This window comes from Piliocolobus tephrosceles, chromosome 18, assembly GCF_002776525.5.
Source record: "Piliocolobus tephrosceles isolate RC106 chromosome 18, ASM277652v3, whole genome shotgun sequence".
NCBI lineage: Eukaryota > Metazoa > Chordata > Mammalia > Primates > Cercopithecidae > Piliocolobus > Piliocolobus tephrosceles.
In genome coordinates, this window is record NC_045451.1 from 55,142,020 (window position 1) to 55,166,439 (window position 24,420).

Genomic DNA, 24,420 nt, shown 5'->3' on the forward strand with positions numbered 1-24,420 from the left:
CAAATAGTGAAAATTCAGAGTACCAGTAAGGATCCAGTGAAAAGTACCTTGTCTTTATTATTCTTAGTGTGGAAAAAATTCTTATACACAGAAGTGTTATGTTATATTCTATGGTCGATCATCAAACAAGGATGGACTAAACAAGATTCTTCCCTGTTTCACCACTGGTATATGTATTGCTCAGAATGTATTAAAAGGGATATTTTCATCATTACTGGATAATGCAATTAGGCCAGTGTTCTGTGGATGTGGAATAATGTAATTTACTATGTTGAATGATTAGCCAATCAGAATTCTCTCATTTTCTAAAGCAGTGGATTGATTAAAATGTGACCATAAACAAAATAGATTTTATTAGGCATAATCTACTTTGTAAACAAATGAAATTAATTCTTTGCCTGACCTAAAGCTTTGAAAATGAAAAACCAAAATTGAACACATGCTTCCAATTTTGGTTCTGTTACTAAGATGACACTTAATATAAAAGTTACAATTTAACTTCCCCTCAAGTATTCCATACTTGAGACTAAATGACTCTTAGAAATATGTTCATCAACAGATGGGAGCCACTTATGGCCTCATAAACTCCAAAGCAAGTGAAATTATCTCAGCAAAATAGAAGGAGATTACAATAAAGCCTCATCTGGTTATCTCAGTGATGATTAATGCATTGCACGTTGGTTCAATCATGCAATGAATATTGACAGATAATCACCCTTCTTCATACAAGAGAAATATTGAAGAGACAAATGCCAGTGATATATGCTTTTAATCAATCAATGAGCAATTTCCACATGTGCCTTGTGTACAGAACTGTGTGCAGAAAAGTGCTATGGAGGATGTGGAAGAAAGTGCCAGCAGAGTTCCTATTCTAAAGGGATTTTCTATCTTGAAAGAGAAGACTAAAAACCTGAAACACTGCACAGAATAGCAGATAGTGTGTGATTCCTTGTTTGCTTATTAAGTATACAGTATGGATTATATGGGAGTTTGAAAAAGCCAGCCATCAGTGAAAGCTACAGTGTTCAGGGAAGTATCATGGAAGGCTTTAAAAACCGAAGTGATTAGGACTTGATTCAGCAGGAAACACAATGTGGGGGCACTGAAAATATTCGAGTTCAGAAATGATCTCGGGACATTGGTATGAAATTTTTCCTGAAACTGTAACCTGTATTTTCCTTTTTGCTCCATCTCCACTGGTAGCAGCCACCAGTCTCTCTCCAGGCTCTTCGGGTTTCCTCCTGCTTCCGCTCTTACGAGGCCCAAGTCTGTTTGCCACTTGGCTGGCAGAATACGCTTTAGAAAATGTAAATTACTCCCAGCACTTTGGGAGGCCGAGGCGAGTGGATCACGAGGTCAGGAGATGGAGACCATCCTGGTTAACACAGTGAAATCCCGTCTCTACTAAAAATACAAAAAATTAGCCAGGCGTGGTGGTGAGAGCCTGTAGTCCCAGCTACTCAGGAGGCTGAGCCAGGAGAATGGTGTGAACCCAGGAGGTGGAGCTGGCGTGAGCCAAGATCATGCCACTGCACTCCAGCCTGGGTGACAGAGCAAGACTCGGTTTCAAGAAAAGAAAAGGAAAATGTAAATTACTTCTGTACCTGTCTAAAACTCCCCACGGCTTCTACTGCACCCCTGCTAAAATCCAAAGCCCTGACCATGATCTGATATCCCTATAAGGTGTGGTCCCAACCTCCTCTTTCAGCCCATCTAGGGCCGTTCACACTCACAGGGCAACCACAACAGCCTTGCCCTCTGTCCTTCCACCTGGCCAGGCCCATTCACGTGTGGGGGCCTTTGCACCCACTGGCCATGTTCAAAATGCTCTGCTGTCAGCCCTTGGGTTCCTTGTTGTCATTATGATCTCAGCCCTAGTAGCTTCTCAGAGAGATCTTCCTTGGATATCTATTTGATGAAACCTTCCCACTCTCCCTCTGACATCTTCTATTGCATCACCATTTTAGTGTTTGCATTCATACTCGGCACCACCGAAATTGTTTGTCCAATTTTTTCCTTGTTATCTATCTTCACCCGTATGAACGTGAGTACCTTAAGAACAGAGACTTGTCAGAGTCGTTTGCCCCCTAGCCCCAGCACCAGACAATAGTGCACATGGTAGGTGCTCAGTAAATACTTCTTGGGTGACTGTGTTGCTTATTAGTTCTTCCAGCTAAGATGATAATCTGGACATGAAAACAACATGTGTTTAAGCAAAATCTTGATCATGGGAATGAACATTTCAAGGGGAAAATGAATGGAGTTTGGTGTCTAAATATAGGAAAGGAATGCACAGTCTAAGACAAGATTAGTGCGAGGTTCTCAAGGTTGCTGCAGGAAGGTGATACTCTTGGCAAAAATATAAAGGTTGTGGTTAAAAGCCACATTCAGTGAGTATACGCTACATGTCAGGCATTACATATTTTTCAGAACCCCATTGGGTAGGCATCATTCTCTCTTACAGATAAGAGATTGGTTCAGTGACCTCAAGTTGTTCAGCTGGGTATCCTATTCCAGTGATTGAGGTTGACTTGGTTAAAAGTACTGACTTAAAATCAACTTACAGTTGCAAGCATGGATGGGGGTAAAAATGTACTAAGTCTGGTCTTCAGTGCTACCTCTCCCCCATTTCCCAAGTTACTGGGCTGAACTGGATGTGGGATATGCATCTCACAACCTACGTTGGCTCACAGGTTCTTTTGCAAATTGGTCTATGCACCTGTAGATTCCTCCAGGTGTCCTCCTCATTCTGAAACAGTTCAGAGCGGGCAACTGGAAATGCGTTGAAGAAGATGCTAAAGAGAAAAGTGCCCAGATAAAGGTAGGGGAACGTGATTAATGGAGCAGAATGACATCTGTTATTTTGGAGACAACCACCTGAAAGGTGATAAAAACCCAGAGAAAGTAACTGAAATGCAGTACATGAAAATGTTTTGCTTCCATCTTTTTGACCACCATCTGATAAGTTAATACCTAGAGTATGGAAACTTGACTTTGCTAAAAATGAGTTCTATAAGAGAAGCCCAGAGAAGACAGCGCTACTGATGCATCTGGGGAGTTGAAGATACTGCAACTGAACACTCAGGTGGTCTCTTACTGGTGGCAGGAACTAAATGTTCTTCTTCAATGTAGAAATCACCATGGAGATGGCATTATACAGCTAGCATCTCAGTGATAAAAAGCCATGGGGACCAGGTTGCTTGGTCCCTGGGAGTTTATCAGGGGTTGAAAGATACCTTCAGCTTGCCCCCTTTCACCCCGATCCAGCTCACACACACAGCTCCACAAGTGCTGGCTTGTTCTCCCAGATTTGCAGCTGTGGAAATGCCAAGATTGAAAATAAATTTTCTCGAAAAAAACCAGCATTGATGGCATGAACATATTATTACTCTGTTACCACCACGTCTAGGTATATGTGTTTCTGACAGTAGTGTGGAGGCAGAAGAGAAGATAAAGATCCCATGAAGATAAGGAGATTTGTTGCAGGGCTGGCATAAAAGCTGAGGAGATGATCACAATCTCTGTGTGGTTTATGCTGCCTGAGGAGAGACCCGAAGTCCAGGCAGTGCTGGCTTACATCATTGTTTTCCAGGAGCAAGAGCCTAGTACTTTGGTCATTCCAAGTATTTGGGACTGTTCAGTAGAGCATCAGTTCTTGGTACCCAACATAGATTATTTTAAAATTGGAGAACTGAAGCAACCAAAGGTGGGGTGATGTCTTCATTCATTCTAACTAGAGTTGACTTCAGCACATTTGCCTACCTCAAGGTAACTCGGTACAAAGGATTGTATTCACCTGGATCTGATAGCAAGGAAACACTCTTGTAGTTACAGATGTGATGTCACTGAGAGGCAAGCATAGGTTAGGTAGTGAGAAACATACCATTTTGGAGCCAGACAAGACTGGATTTTAATCCTAACTCCAGCAATTAATTGCCCATTGTAAAATGCTGAGCACATTTAATTAAGATATGATCTCAACCACCCGTCAGAGCTGGAGTGAGGGTTAAATTCAATTATTTTGTGCAGCACCTGGTGCATGTGAAGCCCTCAGTCCATACTCATTCAAAACTCACTCTTACCATGCAGCGTCTCCCTCCAGCCTTGCTTCAGGAGGTCTCCTGTAACTGAAGGAGAGTGGAGCCCTGGCAGGAGTAAAGACAGACAAATGGACTTTCCTTGCTCATTGAAATAAAGACAACCCTCTTTGCTCAGGAGGAGGCAGGCTCCAGGGATTTGGGAGTCTCAAAACATGGTCATGAGTCACAGGTGAGACAATAGGGTCTTCCCACAGGTCTGGGAATGAATCCAGAAGTGCAAGTCTTTTCTTTGGTTTTTACAGATGAATGGTACCCAAATCCATACACTTTCATCTTGCTACAGTACTGGCTGTAGGTGAGTTACTAGTGGCCTAAAATGATAGAAGGCCTTAGGAAAATTCCCTGTGTGACACTTGAGACTCCCTTACCTCTTCTGTGGACAGTCGTTATCCCTTATGTGGGGAGTAGATGGAGTTAATAAGCTGTGATATTATTTCTGGGCAAGGTGCAATAAGATGTGTTTGTTCCTCCCAAGGTGCGGATTACAGAATTGCAGTGAGGGAAGGGGGTGACGATACAGCATCTAAGGAATGTTTAGAGAATTATACTTGCCTGCTTTATAATATGTGTGTCTCTAGAGAAGACTAGGTAGACTCCTGTCCATCAGCATCTCAATGTAAAAGAGCATTGCAATTGGATGTCATCACCAGTCCCCTTCCAGGTCCCTGCAGCTATTGTGGTTAGCATTGCTGTTCCCATGGCTCAAGTGGCTTTGGACTAGTAGGTAATGGGTGGGGGAAGAAACAGCTCCCCTCACCTCCCCACCCCACCCCACCCCGGATAAATTCTGCTTCCTGAGACTTGGGCTGTACCTACAGGAAGTAGCAGAAAGGGTTGGCGTGCCGCCAGCTCCCTCCCCTCTGCCAACTGCATAGTTGTACTTACCAAGGCTGGGCTGCAGGTGGCAGGCGCCCCTCTGCCATCCTCCCATGGCTGGAGGAACTCATTCTACACCAGCTCTTGGGAGTAAAGTTGTACAGACACTGAAGACTTCCATCCTCAGGCCGAAAGGTCAGGATCAGTGCAGCTTATAACTGCCCTCAAAAAGAAAGAGAACAAAAGGAGAGGCTGTGGCCATGGCTGCCTCCAGTACCCATTTAATTGGCATCTTGAATCAAGTACAGCTGTTTTTAGGAGAAGTAACCCATTTTGGAAGCCCCCCAAAAGCTTCAAAACTTAGAGTTAATGAAATAATATTCCAAAAATAAAACTGATAAAATGTATCTGAAAGCATGCATACATAGACCTTGCAAATATCCATTTGATGCTCACTTAGTTTCGTTAGGGCTCTATTCACTCTGACCTCATCACATGGCAACCTACTTGACTCCTCTCTTCCCTTCTGACCTTCTGCTTTGCTGCTAGTGTAGTTCTATATTCTTCCTTTGCATTCTTTCTCAGAATTAAATCCTGAAAAGAAACCCCACTTGGCATGGACTCAGAATCCCCATGGCACGATCTGATACCATAGGCAGTCTCTCTTCCTAACTCAGGGCCCAGGTAACACGTGGTAGCACCAGGGTGTGAGCTGCCTGCTCTCCAGTGAGGTTTAGACCAGGCTTTGGGGAGCTGCCTTGAGTATAGCTGAGTTGTCGAATATGCAAGTGATATAAGCCAGAGGAGCATGTGTGTCACTCTAAGGTGCTGACGCAGGCCAATGTGATCTGGGACCAGTAGCTGCTTAATCCAGTGAGACGAATGGAATGCATTCCTGCTAGTGCCCCTACTACTCTCGCATATGGCAATGCTGCTCCCAGGACTCAAGTGGCTTTGGACTAGTAGGCATTGGCATGCTGGGCAGGGTTGGGGGCAGGTATATGCTGCTTCCTGGAAAAGGACTGTCACTTACATCCTAGCCCCCAGTTTCACCTTATCTTGACTCAGATGCTGTCTCAGACTCCTATTCTGCTACTTTTGTGCCTCCTCTTCTCTCTTCATCTCTCTCTGTCTCTCCTCCTGCCCCTTAATAACTGGCCACTCTCCATATTTTCCAGTCTACAGCCCAAAAGGGAGATGGACACATTGATTTAGCTAGTTACTCTCTACCCACTTGGACAGTGTCTCTTGCTCCAGGTCCCTTCGTTGGTTGCCCACTGGCCTATGGATACTATTAATTGAATTAGCATGCACCTCTGTCACTGCTTATGCACACAGGGCCTGTTCCCATGGTCATCTTAATTTGAAGTTGGGAAAGCAGCGTTATAGATGATATGCCTGGTATTTAAGGAAAATCAGAGAAGAAAGGCATAGAGACAGGATGCATTCACATTCTGGAGAAACGTACTGTATGTCAGATGGTATATGTCAGGTACTGTACTAGGTACTTCATAACTGCATTTATCTAGTTAATTCTCAAAAAGACTTATCTTTTCCCAGTATCAGAGTTTGAGAATCAGAAGGCTGATATTTTAGCATGGCTCTTGGTTAAAGGGTCCAAAGAGGCCTCCTGCCCAAAGTTAGGATTGCCTTCTCTGAGCAACAGAATTCCCACACATCTATATAGTCTTAGCTGAACAGGACTAGGGTTCCATCTAGTTGTAGGGTGTTCCTTTTCTCAGCCTTGTTTGTGTGCATAGATACAAACATACACCATGGACACTTCCAAAGGAAGAGTGAATATAGGAAGACAGAATTGGGATCTCTTACTACAGTAAGACAGAGTGTTTCGGGTCCTGGATCCCAGCCAATGCCATCACTTGCATTTCAACATTTCCAAAATAGTTCTTGGAATTCCCACTTTAAAAATGAGAAAACAGATTCAGGAATGTTAATGGACTCTCTGTAAGAGTGCTAGCTGTGCCTTCTCATATTTATTCATCTCTTAACATTCTCTTGCACTCTAGCCAGACTTCCAACCAACTACCCACACCTGTGACTCTGCCTGAGTGAGTCCACCCTGCCCACCTGTAGAGCAGACTGGACTTGCCAGAACTGTCCCTGCAGAAGCCTTCAACCACAGCTGATAGGATGGTGTGGAATAACTCTGGGGAGATATGTTCTACATTTGCTCTGAGGGCTTCTCAGTAGAATTCAGCTCCTATTCCCACTGTGCTAATTTGCTCGATAATCCACCCTAGATTCTGTGCCTTTCCTTTCTCAGTTCCCTACTGTCCTGCCAGTGTTTCCTGGAATCAACGCTAAATTAATAACTTGCTCTCAACCCCTTGACTTAAGGTCTGATTCTAGGGAGCCATGAAAGATGACATTGTCCTAAAATCACCCAATTAATAGGTGGAGGACCTGGACGATCTGACCCAAAAGCGAATGCTCTTCATGCTTTGAAGATCTATCCCGGCACCATGCTCCTGACCTCACAACAACTTTCTTCTCTGTTGCACTTTCAGTCTCTATCCCAGGGGAGCACCCCAACTCCCGCCTCCAGGGATGACCCATGTCTCTGGCCCCCTGGTGTACCCAAGCCAATCCCCTATTGCAGTGTCATCTTATGGACTCATCCCCCTTGCCTGTGAAAATCTTTTTCTTGCCGATCCATGGCCATAACACACACACACACATAAAAAGAAAACTTGACATTTTGAAATTGCAACCCAAGACAGCTGGTTCCTTCCTCTTCACCACATTCGAGAGAACAAGAGGAAGAACTCTGTCTAGCAACTGTATACTTTAGAACAAGGTGTCAGAGTCAGGGTGCCCCCCCTCCATTGCTCCTCCATAACCCTCTTGGACATACACATTATTGTTGGCATTAACCTGAAATGCAAGGGGAGGGGAGGCTGACTGACCGATACTAATTTCAGACAACTAAATACATGGAAATATTAATGAGCCATATCCCAAATCTATTAGATATCTGAATTCCGATGAAGTGTTTAAATCCTAATAGTCAAAACACCAACTTATTCTACTTCTTTGCTACCAAAGATAATTTATTGGTTTTTGCTATTCTCACCCACATTTAATATGTACAGACACACACCTAAGAAATAAAATAGAGAGGGCCAAACATTTTGAATGTATTTCATTTATCAAGTTGCAGCTCCTCAATAAGGTTTTGAGTTTCTTCAAAAAACAAACTACTCTGCTAAGATTTACTGGGTTAGAGTTAGAGAACTGGACGACATTCCTGACTTCTCCATTCATTTCACAGAGTGACCTTGGGCAAGTTATTACACAAGTCTATCTTGATTTATTTATCTGTAAATTTGCAAACAAAAGAATCATCTCATTTTTCCTACAAAATTTGGAAGGAAGATGGAATGATAAATCTATAAAAGCATATTGAACCCCTTGGGGAGTAGCCTTATCTGCTTATATACAGTAAGCTTATGTCAGTTTTCAGCTTCTGATGGTCTTGTCAAACCAGAGCACTATTTCCAATAGAAACTTCTCTTTGACATTCACATTTTGTTACGTCCTCAGTCCTCATATTTTAAGCTTGTTTGGCTTCAAGCAGAAAAAAAATAGGAATTAAATCCAAAAATTGAAAGAACTGGCAAATAAAATCATAGTTTCAATCCTTGCATCCAAGAGGACCATAGAAATTAACTTGTTGGATCAACTTGAATAGCCTCACAACAGAAACAGCTGTTTTGTGTTGAAGCAGTTTAAATATTTTAAAGCTCATAGCTTGGAGAAGACTGTAATTCAGTAGTTTCTCTCTTTACCCACTCTCTTCAAGTATTCACTGTTCCTTCCTGTTACCCGTAATTGTGATTTCTTTTCTTCTATTTTCTTTCTTTGCCTTTGTCTCCACTTAAGCTTATCTTTCCTCTTTCCTATTTCTGTCTCTCAGTTGTCTTATTCTTTTCTTTTTTCCCCACTTTTCCCCACTCGTTTTTATTGCCATTGGACATTTAACTTTGCTACATGTTGTGAGAGAGAAGGAAGAGGAGAAATAGATGAAAAAAGCAGAGCAAAAAAGAAATACTTACCTAAAAACTGCTTATCATATAGAAATTGCTCAAAAATATTCAGTGCCTAAATCAATAAAAAGATCTAATATTTATGGAGAACATATTTACATTAAGGAATCTCTACAGGCATTTCCTATAACCCAACAAGGTAGACGCTGTTATTATCTTCATTTTCCAGATAAGGAAACTGAAGCTCAGAAAAACAAGATAACCAAGGTCACCCAGAGAGAAAACGACAGAAGAGGACACATAACCAGTTCTGTCTGACTCAAAAATCCATGTTCTTAACCACCATACTCTCTTGTAACAGGCATGTGCCTGGTGCTTTCCTGACATGAGTTCATTTAACAGACATTAAACAAGAAATAGATTGCTTGACATATGATGCAGCTGAAAAAAGCCAGACATAACTAAGACAGAGATTTGACACACCAGCTCCAACAATAGCTGTATTAACTTGGCACATTATTTAAATTCTGAGCTCAGGTTCTTAATCTGTAAAATGAGCTTGTCTTTACTCTTCTGTTTGATGCAGTGATTAAACCAGCTTGCTCCATGCCCTAGCCTATTAACTAGGCTAACAAAATGGAGAAGAATATTCAAGAGAGAGGAAGTCAGTCACAGAGACAGGAAATGGAAATGATTCTGCCTGGCTCACAGTTTCTCCCAGATCCCCTCCCTCACCTGCAAGCCAGGATTCCTCTTTCATGCTTTCCTGCACCACATTTTTTCTTGCACTTTCATGCACCAAGTTTTTTCTCCATCTCATTACCTCCCATAAGTATAGTTCTTGGTTTTCTTATTTGTATCGCCCTACCCCACCCTGACCCCAAGGTTGCCCCATAAGATCAGGGACCAAGTCTGTCTTGCTAGCTGTACCACCAACACACAGCCCAGTGCCTGGAGCACAGTTCATGCTCAGAAAACAAGTGTTTAATGAATAACTGAAGATGGAGGGGCAAAGGGTGAGGATGGAGAGGGAGATGGGGCAGATGGCACTGGATATTAGGACTCCATACTCACATTCTTCCCAATTGTCCTCAGGGTCTGTTGGAAATGCAGTCACAGTCTTCACCCCTCTCATAACTATGCCATCAGCTTCTGAAGCCCTTGAATCAAGATTTAAGAGGAGTAGCTGTGGCACAGAGGGACCAAGGAGAGAGACACTGACCTGTGTCTCCAGAAAAGACTGACTTTTGAGCACCCCACCCTCTTCCATCATTTATCTTATCAATGACTAGAGACAATTAGGTCTCCTTGGTGTGAAGAAATATAACTGCACTTCTATCTAGATTCAAGGTAAATCACAAAAGATACATTATTAAGAGTAATATTATAAATTACTCCCTGGCCAGTGCCTTCAAGGCCCATGAATCCAGCATCACCTCCACCAGCCAATAACTCCTGAATCTATACCGAGCTTTTCAGTCCTGCTGTCTACCTCCAGCTCTCTAAGGCACCTTAAACTCAAGAGGTCTGAAATTGTAGTGAATGCCCACACCCACCCCAGGTCCCCCACAAAAACTGCTGCTTCTGTTTCTTCTCTCAGAGAGGAAATGGGGAGCCATTCTTTACACTTCTGTCACCCTTATGCTTTGAATATGAGCAGTTTCCTAAGTTTGTCTCAACTCCCTTTTTCTTCATTCTTACCCCATTGTCTTAGTTCCTCTCCTAAGGATTCCTGATGGACAATCATAATCATCTTCCAGGAGATCCCTCTGCCGCCAGGCACACCTCCCCACTGCCACCAGAATGTTTGTTTTAAATCATGAATCTTGTCAAGACCTTATTGAAAATCCCCATCCTATATGTGGTAAAGTCGGACTGTTTATATTGGCCCAGGCCCTCCTGGAATGACACCCAACCCCACCTACCTCTCCCTATCATCTGAGTCTGGCCCCCAAGCAGACTCTTGATGTCAGGATGTACAGCCCTTCCCATCTCTGGCTTGTCCACCTGGTAGCTTCTCAGTCATCTTCCCAGACTCACCTCAGGCATCACCTCCCTTGTGAAATTTGCCCCCAAAAATCTCTCCAGAAAAATTAAGCACTTTTTTCTTTGTTTTCCAAATACCTGACATATCCTTTTATTATAGCAATTATCACATGTTTTTTTCATAAACTGCTTATTTTCATCAGATCAATTAAACTTTGGTGTCCTTGAAGGGCCACAAATTTTATCTATCTCATCCTTATTTATACAATGCTTAAAACAACATACAGTAGTAGTTCAATATATGTGCATTGATGAATGAATGATCAAAGTCTCAAGTTTTATAGTTTCCATAGGATCCACAATAGTATATAAGGTCTTACAAATGTACAACACTTATCAACAGTATAAAACCAATGTGAATTTGTTGCCTCAATAAGGAGCAGTACAGGAATGATATTCTTTGCTTCAATCAAATTCAAACATGTGTTATTAATGCGAGATAGTATTCTTGATGCTAGTGGGGGTTATATAGATTTATAAGACCGCACACTGACATTTAATGAAATTAAAATAGAGAGATCATGACCTAAACAATTAACCTAACAACTACCTAGAATAATATAAAACCCACTAAACAGAGGACTTAACCCTCAAACTGGGCCAGTCTTTTCTTTGTATCCTGGACCCTCATTTCTGCTCTCCAAGCTTCCAATAGCATGTTGCTGGAGCCTTTGCCACTATAGTAATAGATTAATTAATTGTGCAGTTGTTTGCTTGATATACTTTTCCATATAAATAAGGACTGCACGTGTCTTATAAACCCCACCATCTCTGGCATCCAGCACAGCACCTGATGTATAGGAGGTGCTCAACAACTTTGACAGGGAGAAAGAAAGTATAATTCATATCAATGTTGAGGATCAGATAAGAATTCACAGAGGAGATATGCTTGATACAGAAACCCTTGAAAATAACAGTAATTGGCCAGGCGCAGTGGCTCATGCCTGTAATCCCAGCAGTTTGGGAAGCCAAGGCAGTCAGATCACCTGAGGTCAGGAGCTTGAGACCAGCCTGGCCAACATGGTGAAACCCTGACTCTACTAAAAATACAAAAATTAGCTGGGTGTGGTGGCATGCGTCTGTAATCCGAGCTACCCAGGAGGCTGAGGCAGAAGAATTGCTGGAACCCAGGAGGCAGAGGCTGCAGTAAGCTAAGATCATGCCACTGTACTCCAGCCTGGGCAACAGAACAAGACTCTATCTCAAAATAAATAAATAAATAAAAATAACAAGAATTAGGCTCTCAAATTTATTGCAGACTTAATGAACATTCCACACATTTTCCATTATATTTTTTTAGATACTCGTTTTTTTTAAATCTGTAGCTACATGTCTTTCAGCTAACTCTGCAATATCTACTCTTTAAGGATATTTATGGAAAACTATAGCTTTCTGCCATAGCTTACAATTTAGCTGGAGTTAAAAGAGTTTTTCCAACAAAACAATCAAATAACCATGGAGGCTGGAATAAAGTTACTTTCCTTACAGGAGGTACAGACTAAGTGCTATAGTCATTTCAAAGGAAGTAGAATCACTCACTGGAGACCTGGGTGGTTGTCATGGAGAAGGTAGGATTTTTACATGAAACTAGAAGACTTTGAAAGTCCCAAGAAAGGAGGAGACCATGAGTGGGGGATGCTGAGAGCCCAGATAAAAGCAAGTGGAGGACAGGGCATGTGTTAAGAGAGAAAAAAAAAAAAAAAAAAAAAAAAGGAGAAGAGGCTCAGCAGCACCAGGCTGCAAATGCCGGCGAAGGAATGGGGACGTTCACTGATGCTAGAGGATCCCATCCAAAATGTTAAGAAATAAAAAACAAAATGTTTGAGGAAGAATAATTTAGTAATAATTGATTGCAGGGAGACTAATTAGGAGGATAATAAATATCCAATTAGGGGGTAATTAATTTAGAAAGATACAAAAAAAGAAGTATTATGAGATGTAAAATAGCCAATTGACTTTCCCATTGTTAAAGCATCTCTCAGATTTTGTGAGTGGGTGACAGGAAAGTAATAGGACCTTTTCAAAAACGGAAAAGAACACAGGGGGAGCCACTTTCGAAGGCAACAGGATAATTTTGGCTTTATTATACATGTTTGCCTTAGGGACAATCAGAATAAAGTGTCCCAAGGAAAATGGAGATGTAAGATTTTATTCTTTTATTATTGTTGTGATGATGATGATGATGATGATGATGATGATGATGATGGGACTTTGTTGGTATGAGCTTTAAATGTGAAATGTCATTAGCTTTGATTTTAGTAATACAAACCCCTTAGTCATGGAGTCTTTGCTGTGACTGGAAGAAAATGGAGTTGGGTGGGGGTTGGGAGGGATGTCATCAAACCCGAGTAACAGATTTTATAAGGTGAATGACATTGAGATGAGGAGTTCCAGGAGAAGATCTGGTGGCCACCCTTGTGGGTCACTGGTGCTTTAGAGAATTAACCCTTTTTGCCATATCTCAATTTGGTTACAGTAGAGAAAACTTACTAGCACTCAGTAGACTAGCAGGAGACTAATTTACAATGAGTGGTAAACCTTTCCCTCATGCAGTTATCTCCCCAGCTAAACTAGTCTTTAGAAAGTTACTTGGGGATCAAAGTTTTCCAGCAAGGAGAAATGGATAAACAAGAAAGACATTGCATCTAGTCTAAATAAGGGCTCATGTGACATTCCTACTCTACATCCAAATTATTCCCCTCCTTCTGAAATATTCAAGTCCACTACATTTGATGTCTTTCTCCCCTAGATAGGATGAAAGGAACTTGTCAGGGCTTGTGCCTTATTTTTATACTTTCCTTTCAAATGCTATGACTGACACTGGAGCACCGGGGGATCTTGCTGAAATCAAAGTCAGGGGCCTTACACTCAGACATTCTGATTCAGGATGTCCACAGTAAGGCCTGGGGATCCGGATTGCTGGGAAGCCCTTGACGGGTTTGGAGACAGCGTTGAGGGACTTTGAACGGATCTGATTTGGCAGGCAGGTTAGACTCGAAGCCTCCACATCTACTTTACTGCAAGCAGCTTCCCATGTGCTTATTTTATTTGTTTTCTCTTTTGCCAAAGGTTTATTTAAACACAGATTCTCATCACCTTAACAAGAATTGGTCAATTGTTTATCCAAGTTTAACTTGACCTTTTGATCAATGTTGTTTTTCTTCCACAAGGTCCTAAAACAATTGTTTAGAAGACCACTATTATATTATAAGCACATTTACTTATTCAAGAATTATGTCTTGATCACCTTCTATGCACCAGGCAGTGTGCTTAGTACCACAGAGAGCAAGAAAGATAAGACCTCTCTGCAGTTAAATTCCAGTGCAGTGGAGGTGGAGTGGGGTGAAAAAGACAACAGAGAAGGAAATAAATCATTTCTCAGTGTGATTAGTGCTATGAGAAAAATGAGCGGGGTTCTGTAGGAAATATTTTGGAAGGGAGGAAAATAACCTAGATAGGTTGAATAGGGAAAGCCTTTTTACAGAGTTGACTTTCCAACTGAGAGCTGAAGAATGCAGAGCCAGTTGTGCTGGCTGTTAAGACCTGGGTAACAGTGAAAAGTGGTCAAAGAATTGCAAAGCAGGAAATAACACTGAACTGGAAGGTGAAACAAGGGTGGTCAGAGAGATGATGGGAATAGTAAAGGCTCTGGTCGATGTGAAGTGGAGAGCTCCTCTGTTAAAAACGAAGTGGTCAAGGAACTGAGAGTTGATTGGACGTCAGAGTCAATAAATGTAATGCCAGGAGCTGAGTTAGAAGCTGGAGTGCATAAAGTGGACAGATCAGTGATAAAGGTAGATAACAACAAGAGGAGGGGGAAAAGGAGACTTAAGGAGAATACTTTGATTTCACAGAAGCAGGAGGCTTAGCTGGGTGATGTCCTGGAAGCAGCCGTGGGCTGCAGGGGAATCACTGCCTATCTTCTGGCCGGAGAGACAAGTAGTTCAAGGAAGTGAAGTTTCATCTACTTGAGAAAGTGCAAGAGACACAGAGTGTTGGGAGTCAGCCAAGTTTCATTTACAGAGAGTCTTGGAAACAAACATTCCAGAAATCCCTGGAGATTAAAGGGAATTTGATGGCCACAAAGCAGAAAGTCCAGAGGCCACAGGGGAAGATGGATTTTGTTCTTGTTCCTGATTGTCAAGCAGAGAAGAGACCTGGTGAGGGCATATGTAGGGACACACAAATTACAGACTGAATAATAATGGACAAATGGGGAGCCTTGAAATTCACCAGGTCCCTGGGATTAAAGCACTGTAACTACTACTGCTGCTGCTGCCGCTGCTACTAAAACAACAATAATAGTAGTTATTATTTATAGCGCTAATAGCAGAAGAAGTAATAGTATAAATATCATGGCAGTTTTATATTTGGCCTGTGCCAAGTATTTTCCATGCATGTGTACCAATAACCCTGTCATCTGCCAAACCACAGTCAAATTTTGTATTTTCAGTGACAACTTCATGTACTATAAATCACTGATTAGAGTAAAGAAGTATAAAGGGCTTTGAAGTAATCCTGGCAGTCTCTGGAGAAGATAGCAGACAAACGGTTTTAGAGTAAAAACTCCAAATAGATGGTCCAATGTTATGGAAGATTTGGAGTGGCTGTTTTAGGGGGTGATATGGTTTGACTGTGTCCCAACCCAAATTTCATCTTGAATTGTAGCTCCTATACTCCCCACTTGTCATGGGAGGGACCAGGTGGGAGGTAACTGAATCATGACGGTGGGTTTTTCCCATGCTGTCCTCGTGATAGTGAATAAGTCTCACGAGATTTGATGGTTTTCGAAAGGGCAGTTTCCCTGTACATGCTCTCTCTTGCCTGCCACCATATAAGACATGCCTTTGCTCTTCCTTTACTTTCTGCCGTGATTGTGAGGCCTCCCCAGCCATGTGGAATTGTGAGTTCATTAAACATGTTTTTCTTTATAAATTACCCAGTCTCAGGTATGTCTTTATTAACAGCATGAGAACAGAGTAAGACACAGGGCTATACACATGGGTATATGGTGTTCAGGGGGTTATTCACACAGTCCTCTTGCACTAGAAAAAAAGCAGCGCCCTTCAACCTCAGCCGGTGGAATGACCACGATGTCTGGAAGTGGCTCCATGAACAGTGCTTCATTCCTCTGTTCTATTGCTTAATTTGCTAGAAAATGACTAATTATCCTTGAAGACCTAATTCCATTCACTCATTCACTTGTTCATTCCACAAATATTTGAGAGAAATTATTAAAGGCTATAGACCATTCTAGACACTCTTGGGGATACAATAGTTTAAAATTGTGTATACACACACACACACACACACACACACATATACTACATATATATGCAATCATGTATATCATGTGTATATATATATATATATTTGCAATCATGTTTATATTCCCTAGGAAACTTTCCCCACTACTCCCTCCACCTCTAGGCTGATGACACCATGCATTATGCCTGCAGCACAGAATTTATTCATTTACCTTTCCAATAACATGCTGAAAACCTTATATGTATATCTCAATCCATTCCTCTCCATACCATCCTTTACAAGTCTAAGTAAGATCATGTTACTTCTCTACCCAGCGCCCTACAAAAGTTCCCTAGTTTACCTAGAGTAAACGCCAATGTCCTGAAAATTTTCATCCCTACCAGAGAATGCCACCTTGTAAATCCCATCTTCCATGTCCTCTTTTACTGCGAGAGCTGTAGGAAGGATGTGACAAGATGAACACTATGTAGTAAATGGACTCATTCATCCTGCTGGAAAGATAACTACATTTTTACTCTACCTTGATACAACTTTATGGAGCAGGATGTGAAGTAGACTTTTCTGGATTCCTTAGTCATTCTTCACTTGGGAAAAAGGGAAGGTCTCATACATTAACGAGATTGTATACTATGATCATAATAAATTCTTAAATTATTGTGATAAATACTTTAGAAAAATAAAGCATTTTCCCAGAAAAAAAAACATGACTTTTTGTAAGCACTTAGAAAACTGAAATGGTCATCAAGATTTATAATTAGCCTTGCCACAATTTTAAGTTGTAATTTATGATTTTGAACTATTCTGTGCATTACAGAGTGCTCCCTAAAAACAACAAAAGTTTCAATCTGAGAACATCTCCAGTTTGTATCTACATTCAGGTGCACAAACTAAAACAGTACTTGAAGATGACCTACTTATTAATATCCCAAAAGTCATAGATGCCCAGATTGGTTGAGTTACATTCTATTGCATTACAGGTAAAGGCAGAACAAAAATACAGGGCTCTTTCCTCTCTATCCTGTAGATGCCATTTCTCATTGCTGCATTTTCTGTGAAGAAGCTCACTACAAAATGTATATTCAGCATGCCTTGCTAAATTGTTCTGGCAGCTTATATGAAATATGCTCTCCTCGATAGTATTTTTAAACAAATATGTTAAGTTCCTTATCTAGTATACCCACACTTGTGACTGTGCTTTCAACATTTCTCCTTCTTTATTTTAACAGAACCCCAAGTTTCACATGCCTGAGGATATAAGAGAAAAAAAGGAAAATCTTCTACTCAATTCTGAGAGATCTACTTGGGTCTTAACAAAGACCAGTTATTCACAAGGAGGGGGTCAAGCTTTAAGTAAGTCCACAGGGTCACCAACAGAGAAGTGGATTGAAAAACATCAAGGAGCTAAGACTGTTTTCAACAAGTTCAGCAACATGCATTGGCCAGTGGACATTCACCCTTTAAACAAAAGTTTAGTCAAAGATAACAAATGGAAGAAAACTGATGAGATCCAAGAGAAACGAAGGTCTTTCCTTCAGGAGTTTTGCAAGAAATATGGCGGGGTGAGTCGTCATCAGTCACATCTTTTTCATACAGTATCCAGAATTTATGTAGAAGATAAACACAAAATCTTATATTGCGAGGTACCTAAGGCTGGCTGTTCCAACTGGAAAAGAATTCTGATGGTACTAAATGGATTGGCTTCCTCTGCATACAACATCTCCCATGATGCTGTCCACTACGGGAAGCATTTGAAGAAGCTAGATAGCTTTGACCTAAAAGGGATATATACCCGCTTAAATACTTACACCAAAGCTGTGTTTGTTCGTGATCCCATGGAAAGATTAGTATCAGCCTTTAGGGACAAATTTGAACACCCCAATAGTTACTACCATCCAGTATTTGGAAAGGCAATTATCAAGAAATATCGACCAAATGCCTGTGAAGAAGCATTAATTAATGGATCTGGAGTCAGGTTCAAAGAGTTTATCCACTACTTGCTGGATTCCCACCGTCCAGTAGGAATGGACATTCACTGGGAAAAGGTCAGCAAACTCTGCTATCCATGTTTGATCAACTATGATTTCGTAGGGAAATTTGAAACTTTGGAAGAAGATGCCAATTACTTTTTACAGATGATCGGTGCTCCAAAGGAGCTGAAATTTCCCAACTTTAAGGATAGGCACTCTTCCGATGAAAGAACCAATGCTCAAGTCGTGAGACAGTATTTAAAGGATCTGACTAGAAGTGAGAGACAATTAATCTATGACTTTTATTACTTGGACTATTTAATGTTTAATTATACAACTCCATTTTTGTAGTTTGCATTCGTTTTCTAAAACCCTGTATATACTTAATGATGATGAGCTCAAATCAGCTACTGTAATTTTTCTATAATTCTCTGTATGAGAGAAATTTAACTAAGTGCAGTTGTCTTGATTTAATGTAGGTTTTTACCAAATAGTATGACACCAATTGGCACAAAGTTATAGGAAAATCACCCACAGGAGATGTAAACAACTTGAGTTGCTCTAAAATGTTTGGAAAAGAGCTGCTTTTGCATTATGAATTATATTGTTGAAGCAATAACCTAGCCAGCTGTTGCATTAGCTAAAGCAGCCTCTTGCAATGGTAGGAAAAAAGGATCTAAAATAGCATGAGTGTATGTCTATATCCTGGAATTTATCGTCTAAAATGCATGAATATATTTTTAGCAGTCTGTGGCATATTAATCAAACTGTTGAATTGTTTTCTTACACCCTGGAAATCTTTCTATCAACTATAATGATAAATCCATTTTGAAGTGGTATTTTGGACTTAGGCATTTTACTTTAGATTGGAAGGCATTATGTGATTTACAGTATGAGAATACAGCAGAAAAACCAGATGAGGCTGTGGCTTTTTATATTCAACAGCCAATAAAAAATGCACAACATGCTAAGATCAAAGCAACAAAAGCAACCTTTTTCTTCCAGAAAAACTTAAGGGAATTGATTCTGTTTTCTTTTGAGCCCTCCACAAAGAGACAAAATGAACACAAGCACTAAAGGTCTACATTTCTGAAGCAGGCAGTTGAGAAGCTTAAGTCTCTTCAGATATAAATGTGCTCCTAATTCTGGTTTTAATTGGGCAGGGGGGAAATTGTTTCAGGATGGAATAATCATCAAAAACAAAAGTTGCCATTCTGAATATGGAACTCAAACAATAACAAAGTTTTATAAGTACATTGTTTGAATCAAAGCATCGTGTGCATAGTTTTATATGTGGAATACACCCTAAGAATAGCTTTTGTTTTCAGTTTAATTATTCAGCTTAGGAATGACTTTTTAAAAACTAATATACCACTTCAAAGATAGCTTATGTTCTAGAGAATAAACATAAAAAGATACCCTAGAAATGTGTTTAATAGGCTTATGCATAAGCAAATTAAGGTATTTTCTTTTTAAGTTTAAATATTCTATACTAACAAAGTCAAATACCGTTGCATTCAAATATTAAATCAAAGTCCTTAGAAAAATAGGTCCATGTGTCACCCTTATGAATAGTTGTAATGCATTTTGGAATTTTTTTCCAAGAGATCCTAAATTAGATCGCTTGGGGAAAAAACGGGATCATTTTGGATGGGAACCATTTGGATGGGAAACCTACTTTAATTGGTCGACTATTACCCTGAGTTAAGAAAATCACAAGTCTTTCAAACCCTGCTTAAATGCTTTTCCTGAACATCTTCCTCTTCCTAAGCTATCATTTTTTTCTTATCAGTCAATATTCAGTAATGGCTTTCAAAGAACAGTAGGTATTAATATTTGAATGTTAATAGACCAGGATAGTTACAGTCATACTTATTTCATTTTGATTTTCTATTTCATGGCTGAGTATTCATGAATTGCTTCGCTCCTTACACACACCTGCCGTGTCCCATCTGTGTTTCCTAAGGAGTGAGTAAACTGCAATGGGCTGAGAGATCATAAGTATTAAACCTTCTAATCCAACCTTTTACTACTTTTCCATGCCATTAACTCTTGCCTCTAGACCATACACTTAAGCTGTGCTCTCAGTTTTTAAGAAGTTTTACTCTGGAGTAATCTAAATTACATAATTTAAAATTTTGCTACACCATGAAGAGTAGATTCCTTGTAATTTAGGGAAATTGAAATTATCTTTTTATGGAGAGACAAAATAGGAAATATTCCAGAAGCCTAAAATTTTATTCCTAAGCAACACAAAACTTGCTTTATTATTAAATCTGCTATAAAGAATAAACGCAATTTCCTCAAAGGTATTCCTAAAACTATATAAGGAACAAACAAAGAACTTTTCATAGCTTTAGAAAGAAAAAAATAGTAACAACAGTCCTACCTCTCTTATTGGCATTTGGAATGCATTGGGCAGGGTAGAATGCATAACTATGTAACCGTTTGGCTTTGATGATGGAGAGGAGGGATGAGTGGAAGACAATGATACCCAGCGTTCTCTATGGAAAGCTGTTATGTACCTTTTGCTGTATATGTTCCTTTCCTGACCCTTTCCAACAAGCCCATGTCACCATGGGTCATTCTTTTCCTAAATGGGCTCTCTGATGCCAAGTGACACCCTGTGTCGTTACAAGTTCCAGAAACCATGCATGTTTTTGCCAAGTAAGAACAAACTTTTTACATACCTGCTCTTCATTTTAGGTGAGTTATTTTCATGTTAGGACCAAATAAGCCAGTCATCATCCTGGATTACTTGTGAGTTTAAAACCCAACTCCATTTTTCTCTCCTGACTTATGTGGCTTTGCAGACCAGCTCACGTTCACCTTTGTCATTTCTGCCTGTGCATAAATCCAGGTGGGAACACCACTGTTCTTTAGAACCATCACAATTTCATGAATTTACTTCCTAAAGGCAAGTGACCAAATCCAGACTCATCTTCCAGATGTCCAAAGTTCCCATTTTAATGTTAGGTGCAATTGTAAGTCCTCCAATTGAACCCTAAGGATCCTATTTGTTTTTATACACAGCAGTAACACAATGGGCAGGCCCCTTTGCTCTGTTATTCCCCTGTCTGGAATTACTATCAGGGTAACGAGTTGGCAATTAAATCCAAAACCACAGTTATGTAACCTGTAAACTATCTATAGATGTGCAATATTGATGTGATTGTGCCCAGAAACTGCCATAAACTTCAGTGGAAACGTATGAAGAGGACATTTTCTCCAACGTTTGGAAATATCTATGAATTCAATGGAACTGTGAGACCACTTGCTAGATGTCAATAAAACATTCTCTAGCAGAAAATAATAATATTAATATTAGGGAATTAGTAGTTCTAATTCAAGAACTATTTGTATGTCATGTTTAATTAGAAAGAGGAAAAATATTTTTACATTTTATTCATGTATTATTCTTCTCTCCTAAAATGTATAGTGTTTAGCTGAAGGAATATACAAGAAGATGCAGAGAATTTTGAATATTAGAGTGCCCTTTGAAAAGATCACTTGCTGAATTAATAGAATTTGGGATTACGCTAGGACTACAGTAAATGTCTCCCTCCTGTTCATTCTCATATGGCCTCTCAGGGCATCCCAGTCTCTAGGCCTTCATGGGGCGTGGTGAAGCAGAAGTTCTGCTCAGGGCTAACCCTCCCAAGATCTCTGATACTTGAAAAAGGATTGGCCAAAGGCATTTAATTATAGCTCAACAACCTGAGAACCTTAGGCCAAGGCTAATTAAATTTAGTCCTACCTTTAGGCTCATACCTTCTCAATCTCAATCATGATCATTATACAGTAATTGTATGCATGATCCTAGCTAACATTTATTCAATACTTACTGAGTGTCAGGCACTCTTCAAGTAGTTTACATGCATTAATTTAATCTCCATAGCCAGTCTAACATAGGTGCTACTTTGTAGCCCTCTCCCTTCCCATCTATCATAAAGGAAAGTAAAGCAGACTATAGCTGAGTAACTTGCCTAAAGAGACACGGATGATAAGTAGGTCAGTAGCCGGATGAAGCCAAACAGCAAATGCCACCACCAAACTCTTTGTTTAGAATACTACAAACAAATATTTACTTTTGCTTTCTGTTACCTCTGTCAGGATAGGTAGAGGCAAAAACAATATATTGGAATCCTGAAATTTTTTCCATACAAATATGGGTGTGTGTGTGTGTGTGTGTGTGTGTATTTAGCTAGTTAGTTATCACATTTCAAATCAGCTTATTTCTTTATTCCTGCTGAGTTAAACTGACAGGTTCAAAGATTTTGGAAGAAATTAGGTTTCCTCCCCACAACTTTTTTTTAATCCTTAGTTAATCATGGGACACAATGTTTTTAAGAAGAAAAAAAGTCCCTGGAACAAATTTAGCCTTACGAAAACAAAATATCATTTCCTTGACAAGAAATTACAGACAGCTACATGAGCGGTCAAGGATAAGCAGAATCTAAGAGGAAGAAAGTTCAGGCAAACTTTCCCCATATAGGTCCCTGACAGCCACTGCAGATGGTCACGGTTCAGCAAGCTAGTCACACACAGTGAGAACCACTCCTGCTAGAAACAGAGCAACTGTACATTGTCCCCGTCTTCCTGAGTCTCCATCCCTAGTACTAGTTTGTGGTCAGATTACCCTGAGCCTACACGGGAAGACTGCAGAAAAGAATAGAGGAGCAAGTTGACTTAAATCAACTGAAAACCACCACAAAACCAGGTGAAAATAAATAAGCTCTTGCTAGAAGACGGCAGACTTTTCCCAGGCCTGTGGACATTACCTGAGGAAGGCCAGGTCTCGGGAGTTCAACAGAACATTGTCTCGTATCATTTCATTCTCAGAATTTCCTAGTCAGTCACATCTTAGTTTTTCACCAGGATCATATGCTTCCAGGCAAAAGTATTTAAATCCATTTAAGCAGTCATCTTTTTCCATCCCTAAACCTCTCCTCAAGTCTCACACTGTATTTGGAATGCTCGCCTCTCTATATATCTGGACATTCATCTCTTGTTAACTCACCAAGGAATCTCTTGAGATTACTCAATTTCGATATCTCATCTCTTTACGAGCTCCCTGATAGATAGAAAAAGACAACATGGTTTCCCCCTGGTGTAACATGCATTAGATTATTCTCTTACCAATAAATGCAGGCATCCCTTTCCTCAATTTTTTTTTTTTTTTTTTTTTTTGTCAGGGAGGTTCATTATTTTATTTGTTCATGTGCTATTTATCTCACTTTATATGAATATAAAATATCTGTTGTTGTCTTTATAATGTCTTAGGTCTTCCAAGAGGAAAGGAACTGTGACTGTTGAATTCACTTTGTACCATGTCTAGCAAAGCACTCAGTGGCAAGAGTTACTTTAACAGATGCTTTCGATGCTGTTGTTTAAAGGTTCCTGTACAACTTCTTTTAGTGTAGAATTTGTATATTTCTGCCTGTGACATTCAGGCATCTCTAGGACCAGAGGATCTGAAAGGAAGGTGCTAGAGCAGGGCAGCTGAGGGAAGGGAGCTGAGCCACACACCTTTTCTACACTAATAGTCATCTCTTGACCCGAAGGATAGTTGCAGACACTGCAATCTTTTACATTTCTAAGAAAAGGCAGTTGCTTGATTGTTTGGGGAAGAAAATGTTGAAAAAAAAAAACCCGCATGATTCTGATCAATATAAGAGCCATTTACTGAGGATCTACTCAGTAGCAGACACTGGAAAAATACTTTACATGCATTCATGTAAAGACATGAAGAGTAAGTCTAATTGTTTCCAAAAATAACTTTCAAAAAAATCAGTCGAGTGTTTTTCCACGTATCATTTCATGAATGAGAAAACTGAGTATCAAAGAGTTTTAATAACTGTCTCTCTGGCTCCAAAGCTGAGACCATACATTGGCAGCCCATGGGGTAGATCTGGCTACAGATATGTTTGGTTTGGCTGATAGTGCATATTACTTAACATCTGAATTAGTTGCCAACATTGGGCCTCATTAATGACGGGATTTGTTGCCCTACATTCTATATGCCCACCTGAAAACAGTTGGACAGAGGCAAGGTCAGTCCCTTTAGATGAGGTTGGAGATCTCTTAGTTGTTCACACTCTTCACTAATCCACCATCACTCATTCACCTTACTTGCCTGGCCCCTAAGCATCTCACTTTTCAAGTCCTGCTCTGAAGTGTGTATTCATTCCCCCGCCAAGCTTCCAAAGGAAATCA

At 40.3% G+C, this 24,420-nt stretch overlaps 1 protein-coding gene and 1 long non-coding RNA gene across 2 annotated transcripts in view; one reads left to right on the plus strand and one right to left on the minus strand.

The window, feature by feature from the left end:
• CHST9 (carbohydrate sulfotransferase 9) overlaps positions 1-19,186 on the plus strand; it is a 279,908-nt gene extending 260,722 nt beyond the window's left edge. Inside the window, exon 6 of the mRNA XM_023207750.2 lies at positions 17,464-19,186. Within this exon, the coding sequence (XP_023063518.1) occupies positions 17,464-18,555 (1,092 nt within the window). The 3' untranslated portion in view covers positions 18,556-19,186. The remainder of the gene's footprint in view (positions 1-17,463) is intronic.
• LOC111539752 overlaps positions 1-24,420 on the minus strand; it is a 341,617-nt gene that overhangs the window by 266,418 nt on the left and 50,779 nt on the right. The window contains exon 2 of the long non-coding RNA XR_002730765.1: positions 9,998-10,083. This is a non-coding gene — a long non-coding RNA (uncharacterized LOC111539752). The remainder of the gene's footprint in view (positions 1-9,997; positions 10,084-24,420) is intronic.